Below are 16618 nucleotides of genomic sequence, written 5' to 3' on the forward strand. Positions count from 1 at the left end.
CAGCAACTCCATCTCTGCGCCACTCCATTTATCATTCCTTGATCCACCGTCCGAACTGATCTAGATCCTGTTGTAAACTTAGATTTTTTTTAAATGAACACAATTAAGTTTGTACCTTTAATAATGCTTTATTTGCCTTACACAACAATGACTTGGTTCTCAGATTATTTCACAAGAAATACAATAATTGGTTTCAGAATTTCAGAAACAGCAGAGCAGTAGCTGAGTTCAATATGTGTATCGCCACCTCGCCTTGTCCTCTTTGGTCTAAGCAAAATAATAACTTGATTTTAAAGTTCGTCATTTAAAAAATAATGTCTCAAGAATTCTCCACACGGTCTATTTCATTGCAAAAGCTGAAGCAAGAATCAAATGAAGCTGCGATTTGGTTTTGCTAATTGAAGATCGGCAAATCATGGCCTTACTGTGGACCACACGTTATGGCTTTGTGGTGTGTGTGTGTGTGTGCGTGTGCGTGTGTGTGTGTGCGTGTGCGTGTGTGTGTGTGCGTGTGTGTGCGTGTGTGTGTGCGTGTCAGCAGATCTGCGCCCCCTCCAACCTGATTGAAACTGAGTGAGTGAGATTCCAATCGCTTCAGTCTCAGCCTGAACCACCGACTGTTCGTTCTTGTTTAAGAAGGAACTGCAGGTGCTGGAAAATCGAAGGTAGACTAAAGTGCTGGAGAAACTCAGCGGGTGCAGCAGCATCTATGTGGAGCGAAGGAAATAGGCAACGTTTCGGGCTGAAACCCAAAGGAAATAGGCAACGTTTCGGGTCGAAACCCGGAAGGGTTTCGTCCCGAAACGTTGCCTATTTCCTTCGCTCCGTGGATGCTGCTGCACCCGCTGAGTTACTCCAGCACTTTAGTCTACCGACAATTCTTCCCTAGTCTGACGCCGTCTTTGGTCTGAATATACGGTGCCAAACAAGGGTTCCCTTTTAGATGGACGCAAAAATGCTGGGGTAACTCAGCGGGTCAGGCAGCATTTCTGGGGAGAAGGAAGGGTGACGTTTCGGGTCGAGACCCTTCTTCCAACATATCTATCTTCGGTGAAATCCAGCATCTCCCTCTTACACATTTTAATCTTCATAATGAACTACAAAAAATAGTTATCCTTGCCATTATTTATAATGGGTTTATTTGGCCAGGCTTTTAATGTTATTTTATGATTTGTCTCCTGGTATCAGAACTCTGATATCTCCATGGACATTCGCTGTTGCGGGTGGTGAATCTGTGGGAATTCTTTGCCACAGACGGCTGCGGAGGCCACAAGTCAATGGATATTTTTAAGGCAGAGATAGACGAATTCTTGATTAGTTTGGGTGTCGGGGGTTGTGGGGAGAAGGCAGGAGAGTGGGGTTAGGAGGGGGAGATAGATCATTGAATGGCGGTGTAGACTTGATGGGCCGAATGGCCTATTACATGAACTCGAGGTGATTTATAAGGTGATTTTGAGATCCATCTTTGAAATATGCAAACTTGGTCTTCCGCCTCACCCCACTGGAAGAGCCTATCAGAAAATTATTGGCATTTACTAGAATGTTGCCTGGGTTTCAACAACTAAGTTACAGAGATAGGTTGAATAAGTTAGGTCTTTATTCTCTGGAGCACAGAAGGTTAAGGGGGGACTTGATAGAGGTCTTTAAAATGATGAGAGGGATAGACAGAGTTGATGTGGACAAGCTTTTCCCTTTGAGAATAGGGAAGATTCAAACAAGAGGACATGACTTCAGAATTAAGGGACAGAAGTTTAGGGGTAACATGAGGGGGAACTTCTTTACTCAGAGAGTGGTGGCGGTGTGGAATGAGCTTCCAGTGGAAGTGGTGGAGGCAGGTTCGTTGGTATCATTTAAAAATAAATTGGATAGGCATATGGATGAGAAGGGAATGGAGGGTTATGGTATGAGTGCAGGCAGGTGGGACTAAGGGGGAAAAAAGTTGTTCGGCACGGACTTGTAGGGCCGAGATGGCCTGTTTCCGTGCTGTAATTGTTATACGGTTATATGGTTATATGGCATAGTGGATCCATGGATCGGGAGGTCAAGGTTGAGAGACTTGAGAGAAGCTTGTAGAATTATGAGAGGCACAGATAGGGTAGACAGTCAGAATCTTTATCTCGGGGTGGACATGTCCAACACTAGCGGGCAATGCTATGAGGTCAGGGTGAAAGGTTAATGGAGATGTGTGGGGCAAGATTTTACACAGAGGGTGGTGGGTGCCTGGAACGGGCTGCCTGGGGTGGTGGTGGAGGTAGATATGATAGTGGCATTTAACATGCTGTTAGACAGGCACGTGGATGTGTAGGGAATAGAGGGATATGGAGCATGGCAGGCAGATGAGATCAGTTTAACGTGTCATCTTGTTTGGCACAAACATTGTGGGCTGGAGGGCCTGTTCCTGTGTTGTACTGTTCTATGTTTTACGATTCCTGCAATTTTATATCTGTCAGTTTCTAAACATGTATGATTGTGGCTTGCTGCCGAAGGGCCACAGGGGCCACGGTTTTAGAATAAGGAGTGAGCCATTTAGAACGGAGATGAGGAAACACTTTTTCTCACAGAGAGTGGTGAGTCTGTGGAATTCTCTGAATGGAGGCCGGTTCTCTGAATGCTTTCACGAGAGAGCTAGATAGGGCTCTTTAAAATAGCTGAGTCAGGGGAGATGGGGAGATGGCAGGAACGGGGTACTGATTGGGGATGATCAGCCATGATCACATTGAATGGCGGTGCTGGCTCAAAGGGCCGAATGGCCTCTACTTCTGCATCTATTGTCTATTGACTGGATTTACAATTTGTCCTTAAGTTTCCTCAATGGGCTGTGAAATAGCTCACAAGCAAAATCTAGTTTCAATCCTTGCGTTCCAGCCATGGGTGTAGAGGGTGGGAGGTTGCAACTTTCACATGGTCCGCCCTGTTTTGACGAATGCAATCAACCGGACATGCACAATCAAATATGATCAAATAGAACAAGTTGACCAACAACTTGCAGCTGTGGCCATTCGCTGGACGAGGGGTGAAGCTCGGGAGCCACATTAGACTTGACTAGTTCATTGGATTTAAGGATCTGCCACTTGTGTCTATGAGAGCATTTGAAGGCCAATGAATTAAAAGTTAAGTATATTAGTCAAATTACACTACAATGTAAGGCAGGATTGCCTGTTCAGCTTTCCAGTGGTGGATGTGAATTCACCAACGTTCGATTCAAAGTGGGCGTGGAATTATTGAAATATACTTCAGTGAGTTTGGATCCGTTTTATTCGCCTTAGAAACCGGAGTTGGTCGTATCTCCTGAGTGACACTGAGAGGTGGTCTCCCTGTTGGTGGTCCGGGCGTATTTCTTCACTGTCTTGTGGGTGATGCAGCCAATGTCGTGGAAGATTTGCAGCAAGTTCCTCCTGAACTTGACACCGACGAAGGCATACAGGAAGGGGTTGAGGCAACAGTGGAAGTAGCCCAGGCTGGATGTGACCCAAATTGCAATGTCCAAGCTGGACCCCAGGGCACAGCCCGGAGCGAGGAAGCCCATCCTCTGCAACGTGTCAATGAAGATGACCACATTGTACGGGACCCAGCAGAACAGGAAAGCAGCAACAACTATGACAATGACCTTCATGGCCCGGACCTCCTTGTTCCTCTGCACGTTATGGGACCCTCGCAGAGTTATGATGATCATGAAGTAGCAGTAGAGAATGACTGACAGAGGGATAAGGAAAGTGATCACTTGATGCAGGCAACGCAAGCCCACTATCCAATTCTTGCCAGTTTCACGATCAAATTTATATTGACATTGCCACGTGCCGTTCAGCTGGTACTTCTCCAGGAAGATGAAATCGGGGATGGCCAAGATATGGCAGAAGACCCAGACCACAAGGCAGCAGACGTGGACCACCATGGACCTGGGTTTGTTGTACATTTGGACGGCGTGGACGATGGAGAGGTAACGCTGGACGCTGATGCCGCTCAGCAGGAAAATGCCGCTGTTGAAGTTGATGTTCAGCATGGCCCCGAAGATTTTGCAAGCGAACGCCTCAAAAATCCAGCCTTTCACCGCTTCCACGGCCCAGAAGGGAAGGGTGAGAGCCAGCAGGATGTCGGCGATTGACAAGTGGAGGATTAAGGTGTCGGTCATGGCCATGGTCTGCCTGTTCCTCAGGAAAACGGCGATGGTCATCGCGTTCCCCAGGATCCCCGCGGCAAAGATGGTGGAATAAAACGCAGGAAGAAAGACTTTCTTAAACGGTTCTGTGCTGTACGTTTCGCAGGTGTCATCAATATAGGTGTCATCGTCCAGGCCATTGTCCTGGCCATACAGACTCTCATTGTAATTAAAACTCATATTGTCAATCCAATCAAAATTATCCATGGTAAATCCCTGAAAGAAAGAATCAACAAGGTTAATAAAAGAATCGACAACCATAGATGCTGCTGCACCCGCTGAGTTTCTCCAGCATTTTTGTCTACCTTCGATTTTCCAGCATCTGCAGTTCCTTCTTCGAAACATAGAAACATAGAAAAATAGGTGTAAGAGTAGGCCATTCGGCCCTTCGAGCCTGCACCGCCATTCAATATGAATATTCTATAGGAAATAGGGCCGAAACCCAAAGGAAATAGGCAACGTTTCGGGCCGAAACCCGTGATTCTGTTTAAGAAGGAACTGCAGATGCTGGAAAAATCGAAGGTAGACAAAAATGCTGGAGGAACTCAGCGGGTGCAGCAACATCTATGTGGAGCGAAGGAAATAGGCAACGTTTCGGGCCGAAACCCTTCCGGGTTTCGGCCCGAAACGTTACCTATTTCCTATAGTGGAGATTGTTCAACTCTTTGCATGGAGCGAAGGAAACGTTGCCTATTTCCTTTGCTCCACACAGATGCTGCTGCACCCGCTGAGTTTCTCCAGCACTTTTGTCTACCTTCGATTTTCCAGCATCTGCAGTTCCTTCTTAAACAGAATATTACCAGGAGGAGAGATATGAGGAGAGAGCTGACCTTTTCAGTGGAACATAGAAACATAGAAAATAGGTGCAGTAGTAGGCCATTCGGCCCTTCGAACCTGCACCGCCATTCAATATGATCATGGCTGATCATCCAACTCGGTATCCTGTACCTGCCTTCTCTCCATACCCCCTGATCCCTTTAGCCACAAGGGCCACATCTAACTCCCTCTTAAATATAGCCAATGAACTGTGGCCTCAACTACTGTCTGTTGCAGAGAGTTCCACAGATTCATCACTCTCTGTGTGAAAAAAGTTTTTCTCATCTCAGTCCTAAAAGATTTCCCCCTTGTCCTCAAACTGTGTGACCCCTTGTCCTGGACTTCCCCAACATCGGGAATAATCTTCCTGCATCTAGCCTGTCCAACCCCTTAAGAATTTTGTAAGTTTCTATAAGATCCCCCCTCAATCTTCTAAATTCTAGCGAGTACAAGCCGAGTCTATCCAGTCTTTCTTCATATGAAAGTCCTGACATCCCAGGAATCAGTCTGGTGAACCTTCTCTGTACTCCCTCTGTGGCAAGAATGATCGAAATATGAAATAAGAATGAAAATGATGCTCTGCTTCATTGCTACTTGGACTGGTGGGAGGAATGTAATGAGTGATTTGATATTTCCCCTGTCGATTTTAGCTGACAAAAAGAGGCCCTTCAGCCCACCTAGTCCGTGCCGACCAGCGATCCCCAAACACTAACACTGTCCTACACACACTAAGGACAATTTGCATTTATACCAAGTCAATTAGAAACATAGAAACATAGAAATTAGGTGCAGGAGTAGGCCATTCAGCCCTTCGAGCCTGCACCGCCATTCAATATGATCATGGCTGATCATCCAACTCAGTATCCCGTACCTGCCTTCTCTCCATACCCTCTGATCCCTTTAGCCACAAGGGCCACATCTAACTCCCTCTTAAATATAGCCAATGAACTGGCCTCAACTACCCTCTGTGGCAGAGAGTTCCAGAGATTCACCACTCTCTGTGTGAAAAAAGTTCTTCTCATCTCGGTTTTAAAGGATTTCCCCCTTATCCTTAAGCTGTGACCCCTTGTCCTGGACTTCCCCAACATCGGGAACAATTAAGCCAGGAAATCCCAAGATCTCGGAGAAAACCCACGCAGTCACGGGGAGAACGTGCAAACTCCGTACAGACAGCACCCATAGTCAGGATTGAACCCAGGTCGCTGGCGCTGTGAGGCAGCAACTCTACCGCTGCACCTGTTCCTCGAGTGCGTATTCAACTTGGAGTTAAAATCCAGACCATTCACACAGCCCACTTGATAAGAATTCTTATGAACTGCAGAGAACCCAAATGCTTATTGAAATGGCGGCTTCGGATGAAAGTTATTAGAGAATGGACAGATTCTAGCAACAGCGGTGTTTTCAGGTGTAAATAAAGTCATCCAATCCTCTCTCTTCTGCCCAGACTAGTGGTTTTCACGCTTTTGCAACTCAGTTAAAAACAACTTGTCAACTAAAGGAAATATTTGTGGTTTTGGGGCGAATTACAATCTGCGCCGATTTCTTCTGTCGCAAACAACTATTGACTGAGGTACATCCTGCCATCTCCAACTTCGATTCATTCTCTCCCATCATGTAGGAACAACAGGTGAAACTCCACAATGTCATCTGTAGGTTTGCTCACCAGTGACACCCTGCACTAACGTGGTATTCCTACTGAGCTTGCTCGGTGGAGGTAGACACAAAATGCTGGAGTAACTCAGCGGGACAGGCAGCGTCTCAGGGCAGAAGGATTGGGTGACGTTATTCAGAAGAAAGGTCTCGCCCCGAAACCTACTATCCAGAGGTGCTGCCTGTCCCGCTGAGTTACTCCAGCATCTGCAGTTCCTTCCTGCACAATATGATCAGAATGAATGGCTCGAAGGGCTGAATGGCCTCCTTCTGCACCTATTGTCTATGTTTCTAAGATATCTGCTTGGTTTAATTCTCATGTGTAGATGGACCAACTGCATAGTGACAGTCAGCTCTCACTAAACCAAAAGACCACAGCATGTTATGAGAAGCCACAGTACATATATTCATAGAAAATAGGTGCAGGAGTAGGTCATTCGGCCCTTCGAGCCTGCACCGCCATTCAATATGATCATGGCTGATCATCCAACTCAGTATCCTGTACCTGCCTTCTCTCCATACCCCTTGATCCCTTTAGCCACAAGGGCCACATCTAACTCCCTCTTAAATAGAGACAATGAACTGGCCTCAACTGGCCTCAAATAGGGCCGAAACCCAAAGGAAATAGGCAACGTTTCGGGTCGAAACCCGAAGGGTTTCGGGACGAAACGTTGCCTATTTCCTTCACTCCATAGATGCTGCTGCACCCGCTGAGTTTTTGGCTGATCACCCAACTCAGTATCCCGTACCTGCCTTCTCTCCCTACCCCCTGATCCCTTTTTGTGTACCTTAGTTACTCCAGCATTTTGTTTGTCTCTCTTAGAAACATAAAAATATAGAAAATAGGTGCAGGGGTAGAGGCCATTCGGCCCTTCAAGCCTGCACCGCCATTCGATATGATCATGGCTGATCATCCAACTCCGTATCCCGTACCTGCCTTCTCTCCATACCCCCTGATCCCTTTAGCCACAAGGGCCACATCTAACTCCCTCTTAAATATAGCCAATTAACTGTGTGGCCTCAACTACTTTTTAGTACTTTTAAAGTTGTCTGTTCAAGGATAAAGATTATTTTTAAAGTTGCTTTACAGGACCACATGATCCCAAGGATCCCATTTCCTCCACAATGCTTTTGGCCACGGCATTTTGAAATCAGCCAGATAAATATTCAAGGACTTTCCCAGGATGAGGGTTAGAGGCAGAGATCTTCCCCATCCTTAAGAGTTTAGAAAGTGCATCTTTTGCTGGGCCTCCTAACGCTGGAGATGGCCTGTATTTAGATTCTTGAACAGAACCCTGGGTTCTACTGTTCTGTGAGACAGCTATCAGCTGGCATTGCATCACGTCTTTCAGAAGGAACTGCAGATGCTGGAGAATGGAAGGTAGACAAAAGTGCTGGAGGAACTCAGCAGGTGCGGCAGCATCTATGGAGCGAAGGAAATAGGCAACGTTTGCCCATTTCCTTCGCTCCATGCAAAGAGTTGAACAATCTCCACTATAGGAAATAGGCAACGTTTCGGGCCGAAACCCTTCCGGGTTTCGTCCCGAAACGTTGCCTATTTCCTTCGCTCCACCTAGATGCTGCTGCACCCGCTGAGTTTCTCCAGCACTTTCGTCTACCTGGTGTTATATCACCCCAAGCAGGTTGAGACCACACCTGGAGGACAGGTGCAAAGGCCATCTATCTACTTGCAAGAGCGAAGGTGTTGAAACCACGGAGGTGAGGTGGGTGGTTGAGCGAGGAGTGGTTGGCGGTGGCGGTTAAATACAGGTGTGGAATACGGGTGCTGTCTGTACGGCGTTTGCAGGTTCTCCTCGTGACCGGGTGGGCTTTCTCCCGTCTCCTCCCACACTCCAAAGACGTAGAGGCTTGTAGGTTAATTTACTTGGTATAGAAATGTAAACTGTCCCTCATAGAAACATAGAAATTAGGTGCAGGAGTAGGCCATTCGGCCCTTCGAGCCTGCACCGCCATTCAATATGATCATGGCTGATCATCCAACTCAGTATCCCGTACCTGCCTTCTCTCCATACCCCCTGATCCCCTTAGCCACAAGGGCCACATCTAACTCCCTCTTAAATATAGCCAATGAACTGTGGCCTCGACTACCCTCTGCGGCAGAGAGCTCCAGAGTTTCACCACTCTCTGTGTGAAAAAAGTTCTTCTCATCGCGGTTTTAATCTGTGTAGGATAGTGTTAGTGTGCGGGGATCGCTGGACAGTGCGGACTCGGGGGGCCGAAGGGCCTGTTTCCGCGCTGTATCTCTACACTAAACCAGCAGTGGCCCCCATGAGTTCACACTTTACACAATGCTGCCTCTTTGTACCTGAAGTGTAACACCTGGACAATGTGAGCCCTCTGACCAGCTCCAACCACGCATGTCCCGTGTTATCAGTGTCCCAGGATATCAACACACGTCGACACAAAACGCTGGAGTATCTCAGTGCACCAGACAACATCTCTGTAGATCAGGATAATATCGAGCTGAGACTCATCTTCAGTATAAGGCAAGCCTATTGTAAAAGCAGACCAAACTCTTTGCCACACAGCGGTTGTCTTGATTCTGAATCAACCCACTAAAACCTACACGTCTTTGGGAATTAGCGGGAAACGGAGCACCCGGAGGAAACCCAAGGAAGGAACAGGGAGAACGTGCAAACTCCACACAGACAGCGAACCTGGGTCGACCTTCCAAAGCAGGCATGCAGGTGCAGCAGGCAGTAAAGAAAGCGAATGGTATGTTAGCTTCCATTGCAAAAGATTTGAGTATAGGAGCAGGGAGGTTCTACTGCAGTTGTACAGGGTCTTGGTGAGACCACACCTGGAGTATTGCGTACAGTTTTGGTCTCCAAATCTGAGGAAGGACATTATTGCCATAGAGGGAGTGCAGAGAAGGTTCACCAGACTGATTCCTGGGATGTCAGGACTGTCTTATGAAGAAAGACTGGATAGACTTGGTTTATACTCTCTAGAATTTAGGAGATTGAGAGGGGATCTTATAGAAACTTACAAATTTCTTAAGGGGTTGGACAGGCTAGATGCAGGAAGATTGTTCCCGATGTTGGGGAAGTCCAGGACAAGGGGTCACAGCTTAAGGATAAGGGGGAAATCTTTTAAAACCAAGATGAGAAAAACTTTTTTCACGCAGAGAGTGGTGAATCTCTGGAACTCTCTGCCACAGAGGGTAGTCAATGCCAGTTCATTGGCTATATTTAAGAGGGAGTTAGATGTGGCCCTTGTGGCTAAAGGGATCAGGGGGTATGGAGAGAAGGCAGGTACGGGATACTGAGTTGGATGATCAGCCAAAAACTCAGCGGGTGCAGCAGCACCTATGGAGCGAAGGAAATAGGCAACGTTTCGTCCCGAAACCCTTTGGGTTTCGACCCGAAACGTTGCCTGTTTCCTTTGGGATTCGGCCCTATTTGAGGTCAGTTGAGGCCACAGTTCATTGGCTATATTTAAGAGGGAGTTAGATGTGGCCCTTGTGGCTAAAGGGATCAGGGGGTATGAAGAGAAGGCAGGTACCGGATACTGAGTTGGATGATCAGCCATGATCATATTGAATGGCGGTGCAGGCTCGAAGGACCGAATGGCCTCTACTCCTGCACCTAATTTCTATGTTTCTATGTTTCTTCTGCAAGATGCGCCACAGTGCCGTCTCGTGGCTGTATGTCTATCGGACCCACCAGGAGGCTGTTATTGCCCCTGTAGTGGCCAAGCAATAGCATAGCCTCCTGCATTCCCTCGTTCCTGAGTCTCTCCATGCTTCCTAAAGCCATGCGTCTTCTGCTCATTGATCCACCGCCCCTTGATGTTTGCAAAGTCCTCGACAGGAAACGTACACAATCATCTGGGCACCAAACTTAGTACTGACCAGAAACTAAAAAAGGAAGAAGTGCCTGAAAATAAAATGACTGCTTCCCTGTGGTGAAGGTGGCAGGTAGATCATGCAGCTGTCGGCTGGCTTTGTAAGCAAGATGTTTTTGAAGACACATTTAACCTTCGGCAGGTTTGTTGAACAAAGGTTTATTTGGTTTAATATAGCACTAATAGAATCATAGAAACATAGAAATTAGGTGCAGGAGTAGAGGCCATTCGGCCCTTCGAGCCTGCACCGCCATTCAATATGATCATGGCTGATCCTCCAACTCAGTATCCTGTACCTGCCTTCTCTCCATACCCCCTGATCCCTTTAGCCACAAGGGCCACATCTAACTCCCTCTTAAATATAGCCAATGAACTGTGGCCTCAACTGGCTTCAAATGGGGCCGAAACCCAAAGGAAATAGGCAACGTTTCGGGTCGAAACCCAAAGGGTTTCGACCCGAAACGTTGCCTATTTCCTTCGCTCCATAGATGCTGCTGCACCCGCTGAGTTTTTGGCTGATCATCCAACTCAGTATCCCGTACCTGCCTTCTCTCCATACCCTCTGATCCCCTTAGCCACAAGGGCCACATCTAACTCCCTCTTAAATATAGCCAATGAACTGGCGTCGACTACCCTCTGTGGCAGAGAGTTCCAGAGATTCACCACTCTCTGTGTGAAAAAAGTTCTACTCATCTTGGTTTTAAAGGATTTCCCCCTTATCCTTAAGCTGTGACCCCTTGTCCTGGACTTCCCCAACATTGGGGAACAATCTTCCTGCATCTAGCCTGTCCAACCCCTTAAGAAATTTTGTAAGTTTCTATAAGATCCCCTCTCAATCTCCTAAATTCTAGAGAGTATAAACCAAGTCTATCCAGTCTTTCTTCATAAGACAGTCCTGACATCCCAGGAATCAGTCTGGTGAACCGTCTCTGCACTCCCTCTATGGCAATAATGTCCTTCCTCAGATTTGGAGACCAAAACTGTACGCAATACTCCAGGTGTTGTCTCACCAAGACCTTGTACAACTGCAGTAGAACCTCCCTGCTCCTATACTCAAATCCTTTTGCTATGAAAGCTAACATACCATTCGCTTTCTTTACTGCCTGCTGCACCTGCATGCCTACCTTCAATGACTGGTGTACCATGACACCCAGGTCTCGCTGCATCTCCCCCTTTCCCAATCGGCCACCATTTAGATAATAGTCTGCTTTCCCATTTTTGCCACCAAAATGGATAACCTCACATTTATCCACATTATACTGCATCTGCCAAACATTTGCCCACTCACCCAGCCTATCCAAGTCACCTTGCAGTCTCCTAGCATCCTCCTCACAGCTAACACTGCCTCCCAGCTTAGTGTCATCCGCAAACTTGGAGATATTGCCTTCAATTCACTCATCCAGATCATTAATAGGACCTGACACAGCCATGAAGGGATGAATGGAGACTTTTCTGTGTGTGTGTGTGTGTGTGTGTGTGTATATGTTTTTGTGTGTGTGTGTGTGTGTGTGTGTGTGTGTGTGTGTGTGTGTGTGATCAGCTATCTGAAAACTGTTCTACAAACTGGGCGATCGTTTTGCTGAACACCTCCACTCAGTCTATCTCAGCCTTGCACATAAAAAACAGACTGAAACGTCACCTATCCATGTTCTCCACAGATGCTGCCTGACCCGCTGAGTTATGGTGCAGCAGCATCTATGGAGCTAAGGAAATAGGCAACGTTTCAGGCCGAAACCCTTCTGGAAATAGGCAACGTTTCAGGCCGAAACCCGGAAGGGTTTCGGCCCGAAACGTTACCTATTTCCTTAGCTCCATAGATGCTGCTGCACCCGCTGAGTTACTCCAGCACTCTGTGAAATGTCACCTATCCATGTTCTCCACAGATGCTGCCTGACCCGCTGAGTTACTCCAGCACTCTGTGAAACGTCACCTATCCATGTTCTCCACAGATGCTGCCTGACCCGCTGAGTTGCTCCAGCACTCTGTGAAACGTCACCTATCCATGTTCTCCACAGATGCTGCTGCACCCGCTGAGTGACTCCAGCATTTTGTGTGTGTCTTTTCGGTTTAAACCAGCATCTGCAGTTCCTTCCTCCGCACAACTTCATTTAACACTCAACCATCTTCGATGCAAAGGGTTGCTGATTTTTAAACATGGAAACCTTCACAGGAGCTGTTGCCCATGTATTTAGCTAGCACGCTGCAGGAATCTGCAGAGATTTGATATAATTTCTATGTTGATCTTTGACATATGTACTACAGCAGACTTCACCTAGGCAGTACTCAAGCAGTCACTGTGTCTCTGGCACCCACCGTGTTAAATAAGGTCTAAGTACAGTCTTAATCCTCTCTTGGCAGCCTGAGGCAGTGAATTCCACCCGCTGACTAAAGACGGTCTGGCAGCATCTGTGGAGAACTAGGATCTATCGTAATGTCAAACAACAGGGTACAGGGTCTTGGTGAGACCACACCTGGAGTATTGCGTACAGTTTTGGTCTCCAAATCTGAGGAAGGACATTATTGCCATAGAGGGAGTGCAGAGACGGTTCACCAGACTGATTCCTGGGATGTCAGGACTGTCTTATGAAGAAAGACTGGATAGACTTGGTTTATACTCTCTAGAATTTAGGAGATTGAGATGGGATCTTATAGAAACTTACAAAATTCTTAAGGGGTTGGACAGGCTAGATGCAGGAAGATTGTTCCCCATGTTGGGGAAGTCCAGGACAAGGGGTCACAGCTTAAGGATAAGGGGGGAATCCTTTAAAACCGAGATGAGAAGAACTTTTTTCATACAGAGAGTGGTGAATCTCTGGAACTCTCTGCCACAGAGGGTAGTTGAGGCCACAGTTCATTGGCTATATTTAAGAGGGAGTTAGATGTGGCCCTTGTGGCTAAGGGGATCAGAGGGTATGGAGAGAAGGCAGGTACGGGATACTGAGTTGGATGATCAGCCAAAAACTCAGCGGGTGCAGCAGCATCTATGGAGCGAAGGAAATAGGCAACATTTCGTCCCGAAACCCTTCGGGTTTCGACCCGAAACGTTGCCTATTTCCTTTGGGTTTCGGCCCTATTTGAGGCCAGTTGAGGCCACAGTTCATTGGCTATATTTAAGAGGGAGTTAGATGTGGCCCTTGTGGCTAAAGGGATCAGGGGGTATGGAGAGAAGGCAGGGATGGGATACTGAGTTGGATGATCAGCCATGATCATATTGAATGGCGGTGCAGGCTCGAAGGGCCGAATGGCCTCTACTCCTGCACCTATTGTCTATGTTTCTATGTTTCTATGTTTCTAACAGTGGCGCAGGTTTTGATTTCCAGTGAAGCCGAAGTCTTTTCTTTTAAACGAGTATTCATCTGTAAATAAGAAACTGAAAATCTCCCCACAATGTGTCAGTATCAGTCGCACGTAATGTGATAATCGTAGATCATTGTGTAAAATATGAAAACCAGTCAGCCAACGCACACACTCGAGAGAAAATCAGAAGTCATCAGAATTCAGTAAGGTGCGTGTCACTCATTTCACTGCAACTCCAAAGTCAGAAACGACTCATCACACCCACCCCCGAATCATTCCACTCCCCCCTCCCCCCCCTCAGTGGCCACAGATCACAGATATAAAACAGATAATAAAACCACACAAATAATCGTAATGCACGCTTCACAGAAAATGAAAATAATCAGCCGACCTGGTCACTGATTCCGTACCAAAGTAATCATAAGGTCATAAGGTCAAAAGTGATAGTCCATTCGGCCCATCAAGTCTACTCCGCCATTCAATCATGGCCGATCTATCTCTCCCTCCTAACCCCATTCTCCTGCCTTCTCCCCATAACCCCTGACACCCGCACTAATCAACATAGAAACATAGAAACATAGAAATTAGGTGCAGGAGTAGGCCATTCGGCCCTTCGAGCCTGCACCGCCATTCAATATGATCATGGCTGATCATCCAACTCAGTATCCCGTACCTGCCTTCTCTCCATACCCCCTGATCCCCTTAGCCACAAGGGCCACATCTAACTCCCTCTTAAATATAGCCAATGAACTGGCCTCAACTACCCTCTGTGGCAGAGAGTTCCAGAGATTCACCACTCTCTGTGTGAAAAGAATCTATCAAGAATCTATCCATCTCTGCCTTAACAATATCCATTGACTTGTGGCCTCCACAGCCGTCTGTGGCAAAGAATTCCGCAGATTCACCACCCTCTGAGTAAAACAAAATTCCTAAAAGAACGTCCTTTAATTCTGAGGCTGTGCCCTCTGGTCCTAGACTCTCCCACTAGTGGAAACATCCACTCTATCCAAGCCTTTCACTGATCGGTAAGTTTCAATGAGGTCCCCCCTCATTATTCTAAACTCCAGCGAGTACAGGCCCAGTGCCGATCAAACGCTCATCATATGTTAACCCACTCATTCCTGGGATCATTCTTGTAAACCTAAATCAATATTGCCTGCGCTAATAATCCAGTAATATTGATTGATTTATTGATTGATTGACGGAAAGATACAGACTCTTCTACCCACCGAGTCCACACCGTCCATCAATCAGCCGTTCGAGACGTCTATGCTATTCCCACTTTCACATCCACTACCTCCACACTAGGGGCGATTTACAGAGGGGCCAATTAGCCGACAGACACGCACGTCCCTTGGGATGTGGGAGGAAACCGGAGTAACACGCAGACACCACACAGACAGCACGGGAGGTCAGGATCAAACCCAGGTCTCTGGCGCTGCGAGTCTGCAGCCCTCCCACTGTGGGAGACAGAAGTGACAACAGGTGCTGGAGTCTGTGACCAAAAATAAACAATTTGGATAAATTCAGGTGGTCGGGCAGTGTCTGTGGAGGCCATGGGTTGGTGGATGTTGTGACCTGAAGCATCAACCATTCCTTAATCTCCACACAATCTGTCTGATCTGCCGTTTACTTTAACAGTAGTACAAAACATTCTCGTTGTCTCGGTATTTTTGGGTGTTGTGTGCCAGTATTAATGTTTAGTTTAGTTTAGAGATACAGCGCGGAAACACCGAGTCCTCGCAGCCAGCGATCCCCACACACTAACACTATCCTACACACACTAGGGACAATCTACAATTTGTTACCAAAGGCCAATTACCCTCCAAACCTGCACGTCTTTGGAGTGTGGGAGGAAACCGGAGCACCCGGAGAAAACCCACGTGGGTCGATTAGACAATAGACAATAGGTGCAGGAGTAGGCCATTCGGCCCTTCGAGCTGAATGGCCTGCTCATGCACGAGGAGAACGCACAAACTCCGTACAGACAGCACCCGTAGTCAGGATGGAACCCGGGTCTCTGGCGCTGTGAGGCAGCAACTCTACCGCTGCGCCACCGTTATACCCGCTCCACACTGACCCCTGGTTTTTGGCCGTTCCTTCTCTCTATCATCGGCTAACCCCGGCCAGCAACAAGTTTCATTTTCATCTCGGACGAGCATGGAGAAGAACAAACGACTCACTCTGAGTCAACGGCAGGCCTGCACCTTACTCAGCGAGAAGAAACTTACCATGTCGAATGAGTCAGTCCAGCCCATGGATATCCCAGTGTTGTCCTTGGTCCCACTGTCTGATCTACCTTAATGTTCTTTCTCTTCAACGACACCAAAGAGTTGGCAAGTGTCCCTCAACAAGATCGAGAGCAGGAAACAAACATCCCTCGCACGGTTTCAATAGCACAATGAATAACATGTCCCTGTAAATAGGATGTGGTTGGTTGGCTGACCAGATGTGTTTTATTTCAGCTATCTTCTTGTGTGTCGTCTTCCAAAGCCAAGTTCATCTTAACTGCCTCTTCCTTGCAATTCACCCGGGCACCTCAACCACTTCACAGTAACACATTATATAAAAATAAAATAAAAACTGCAGATGCTGGAATTCTGAAATAAAAGCACGAAAATACTCAGCAAGCTAGGCGGTGTCTGTGGAACAAATTAGATTCTGGACGTCTGTGTCTTTGTCGTAACTGAGACAGGAATAAGTTACGGAGGTTTTAACCAGCTCTTGAACAAACAGAATCAATATTTTGCTGCCTGGATTCAAGGCACAAGTGGTTTGTTCACATGCGTGGCAAGTCTAGTTTAGTTTAGAAATGCAGAGTTGAAACAGGCC

At 47.1% G+C, this 16618-nt stretch overlaps 1 protein-coding gene across 1 annotated transcript; it reads right to left on the minus strand.

Moving 5' to 3' along the window:
- Window positions 1–3007: 3007 nt before the first annotated feature.
- On the minus strand, window positions 3008–16327 carry LOC129711460 (C-X-C chemokine receptor type 3-like). The gene is made up of 2 exons (XM_055659075.1): window positions 16018–16327; window positions 3008–4372 (listed from the first exon to the last, which is right to left on the minus strand). The coding sequence occupies exons 1-2, from the start codon at window positions 16042–16044 to the stop codon at window positions 3263–3265; spliced, it is 1137 nt and encodes a 378-aa protein (XP_055515050.1). The 5' UTR covers window positions 16045–16327; the 3' UTR covers window positions 3008–3262.
- Window positions 16328–16618: the final 291 nt, after the last annotated feature.

The sequence above is a fragment of the Leucoraja erinacea genome, chromosome 30 (genome assembly GCF_028641065.1).
Source record: "Leucoraja erinacea ecotype New England chromosome 30, Leri_hhj_1, whole genome shotgun sequence".
Lineage (NCBI taxonomy): Eukaryota > Metazoa > Chordata > Chondrichthyes > Rajiformes > Rajidae > Leucoraja > Leucoraja erinaceus.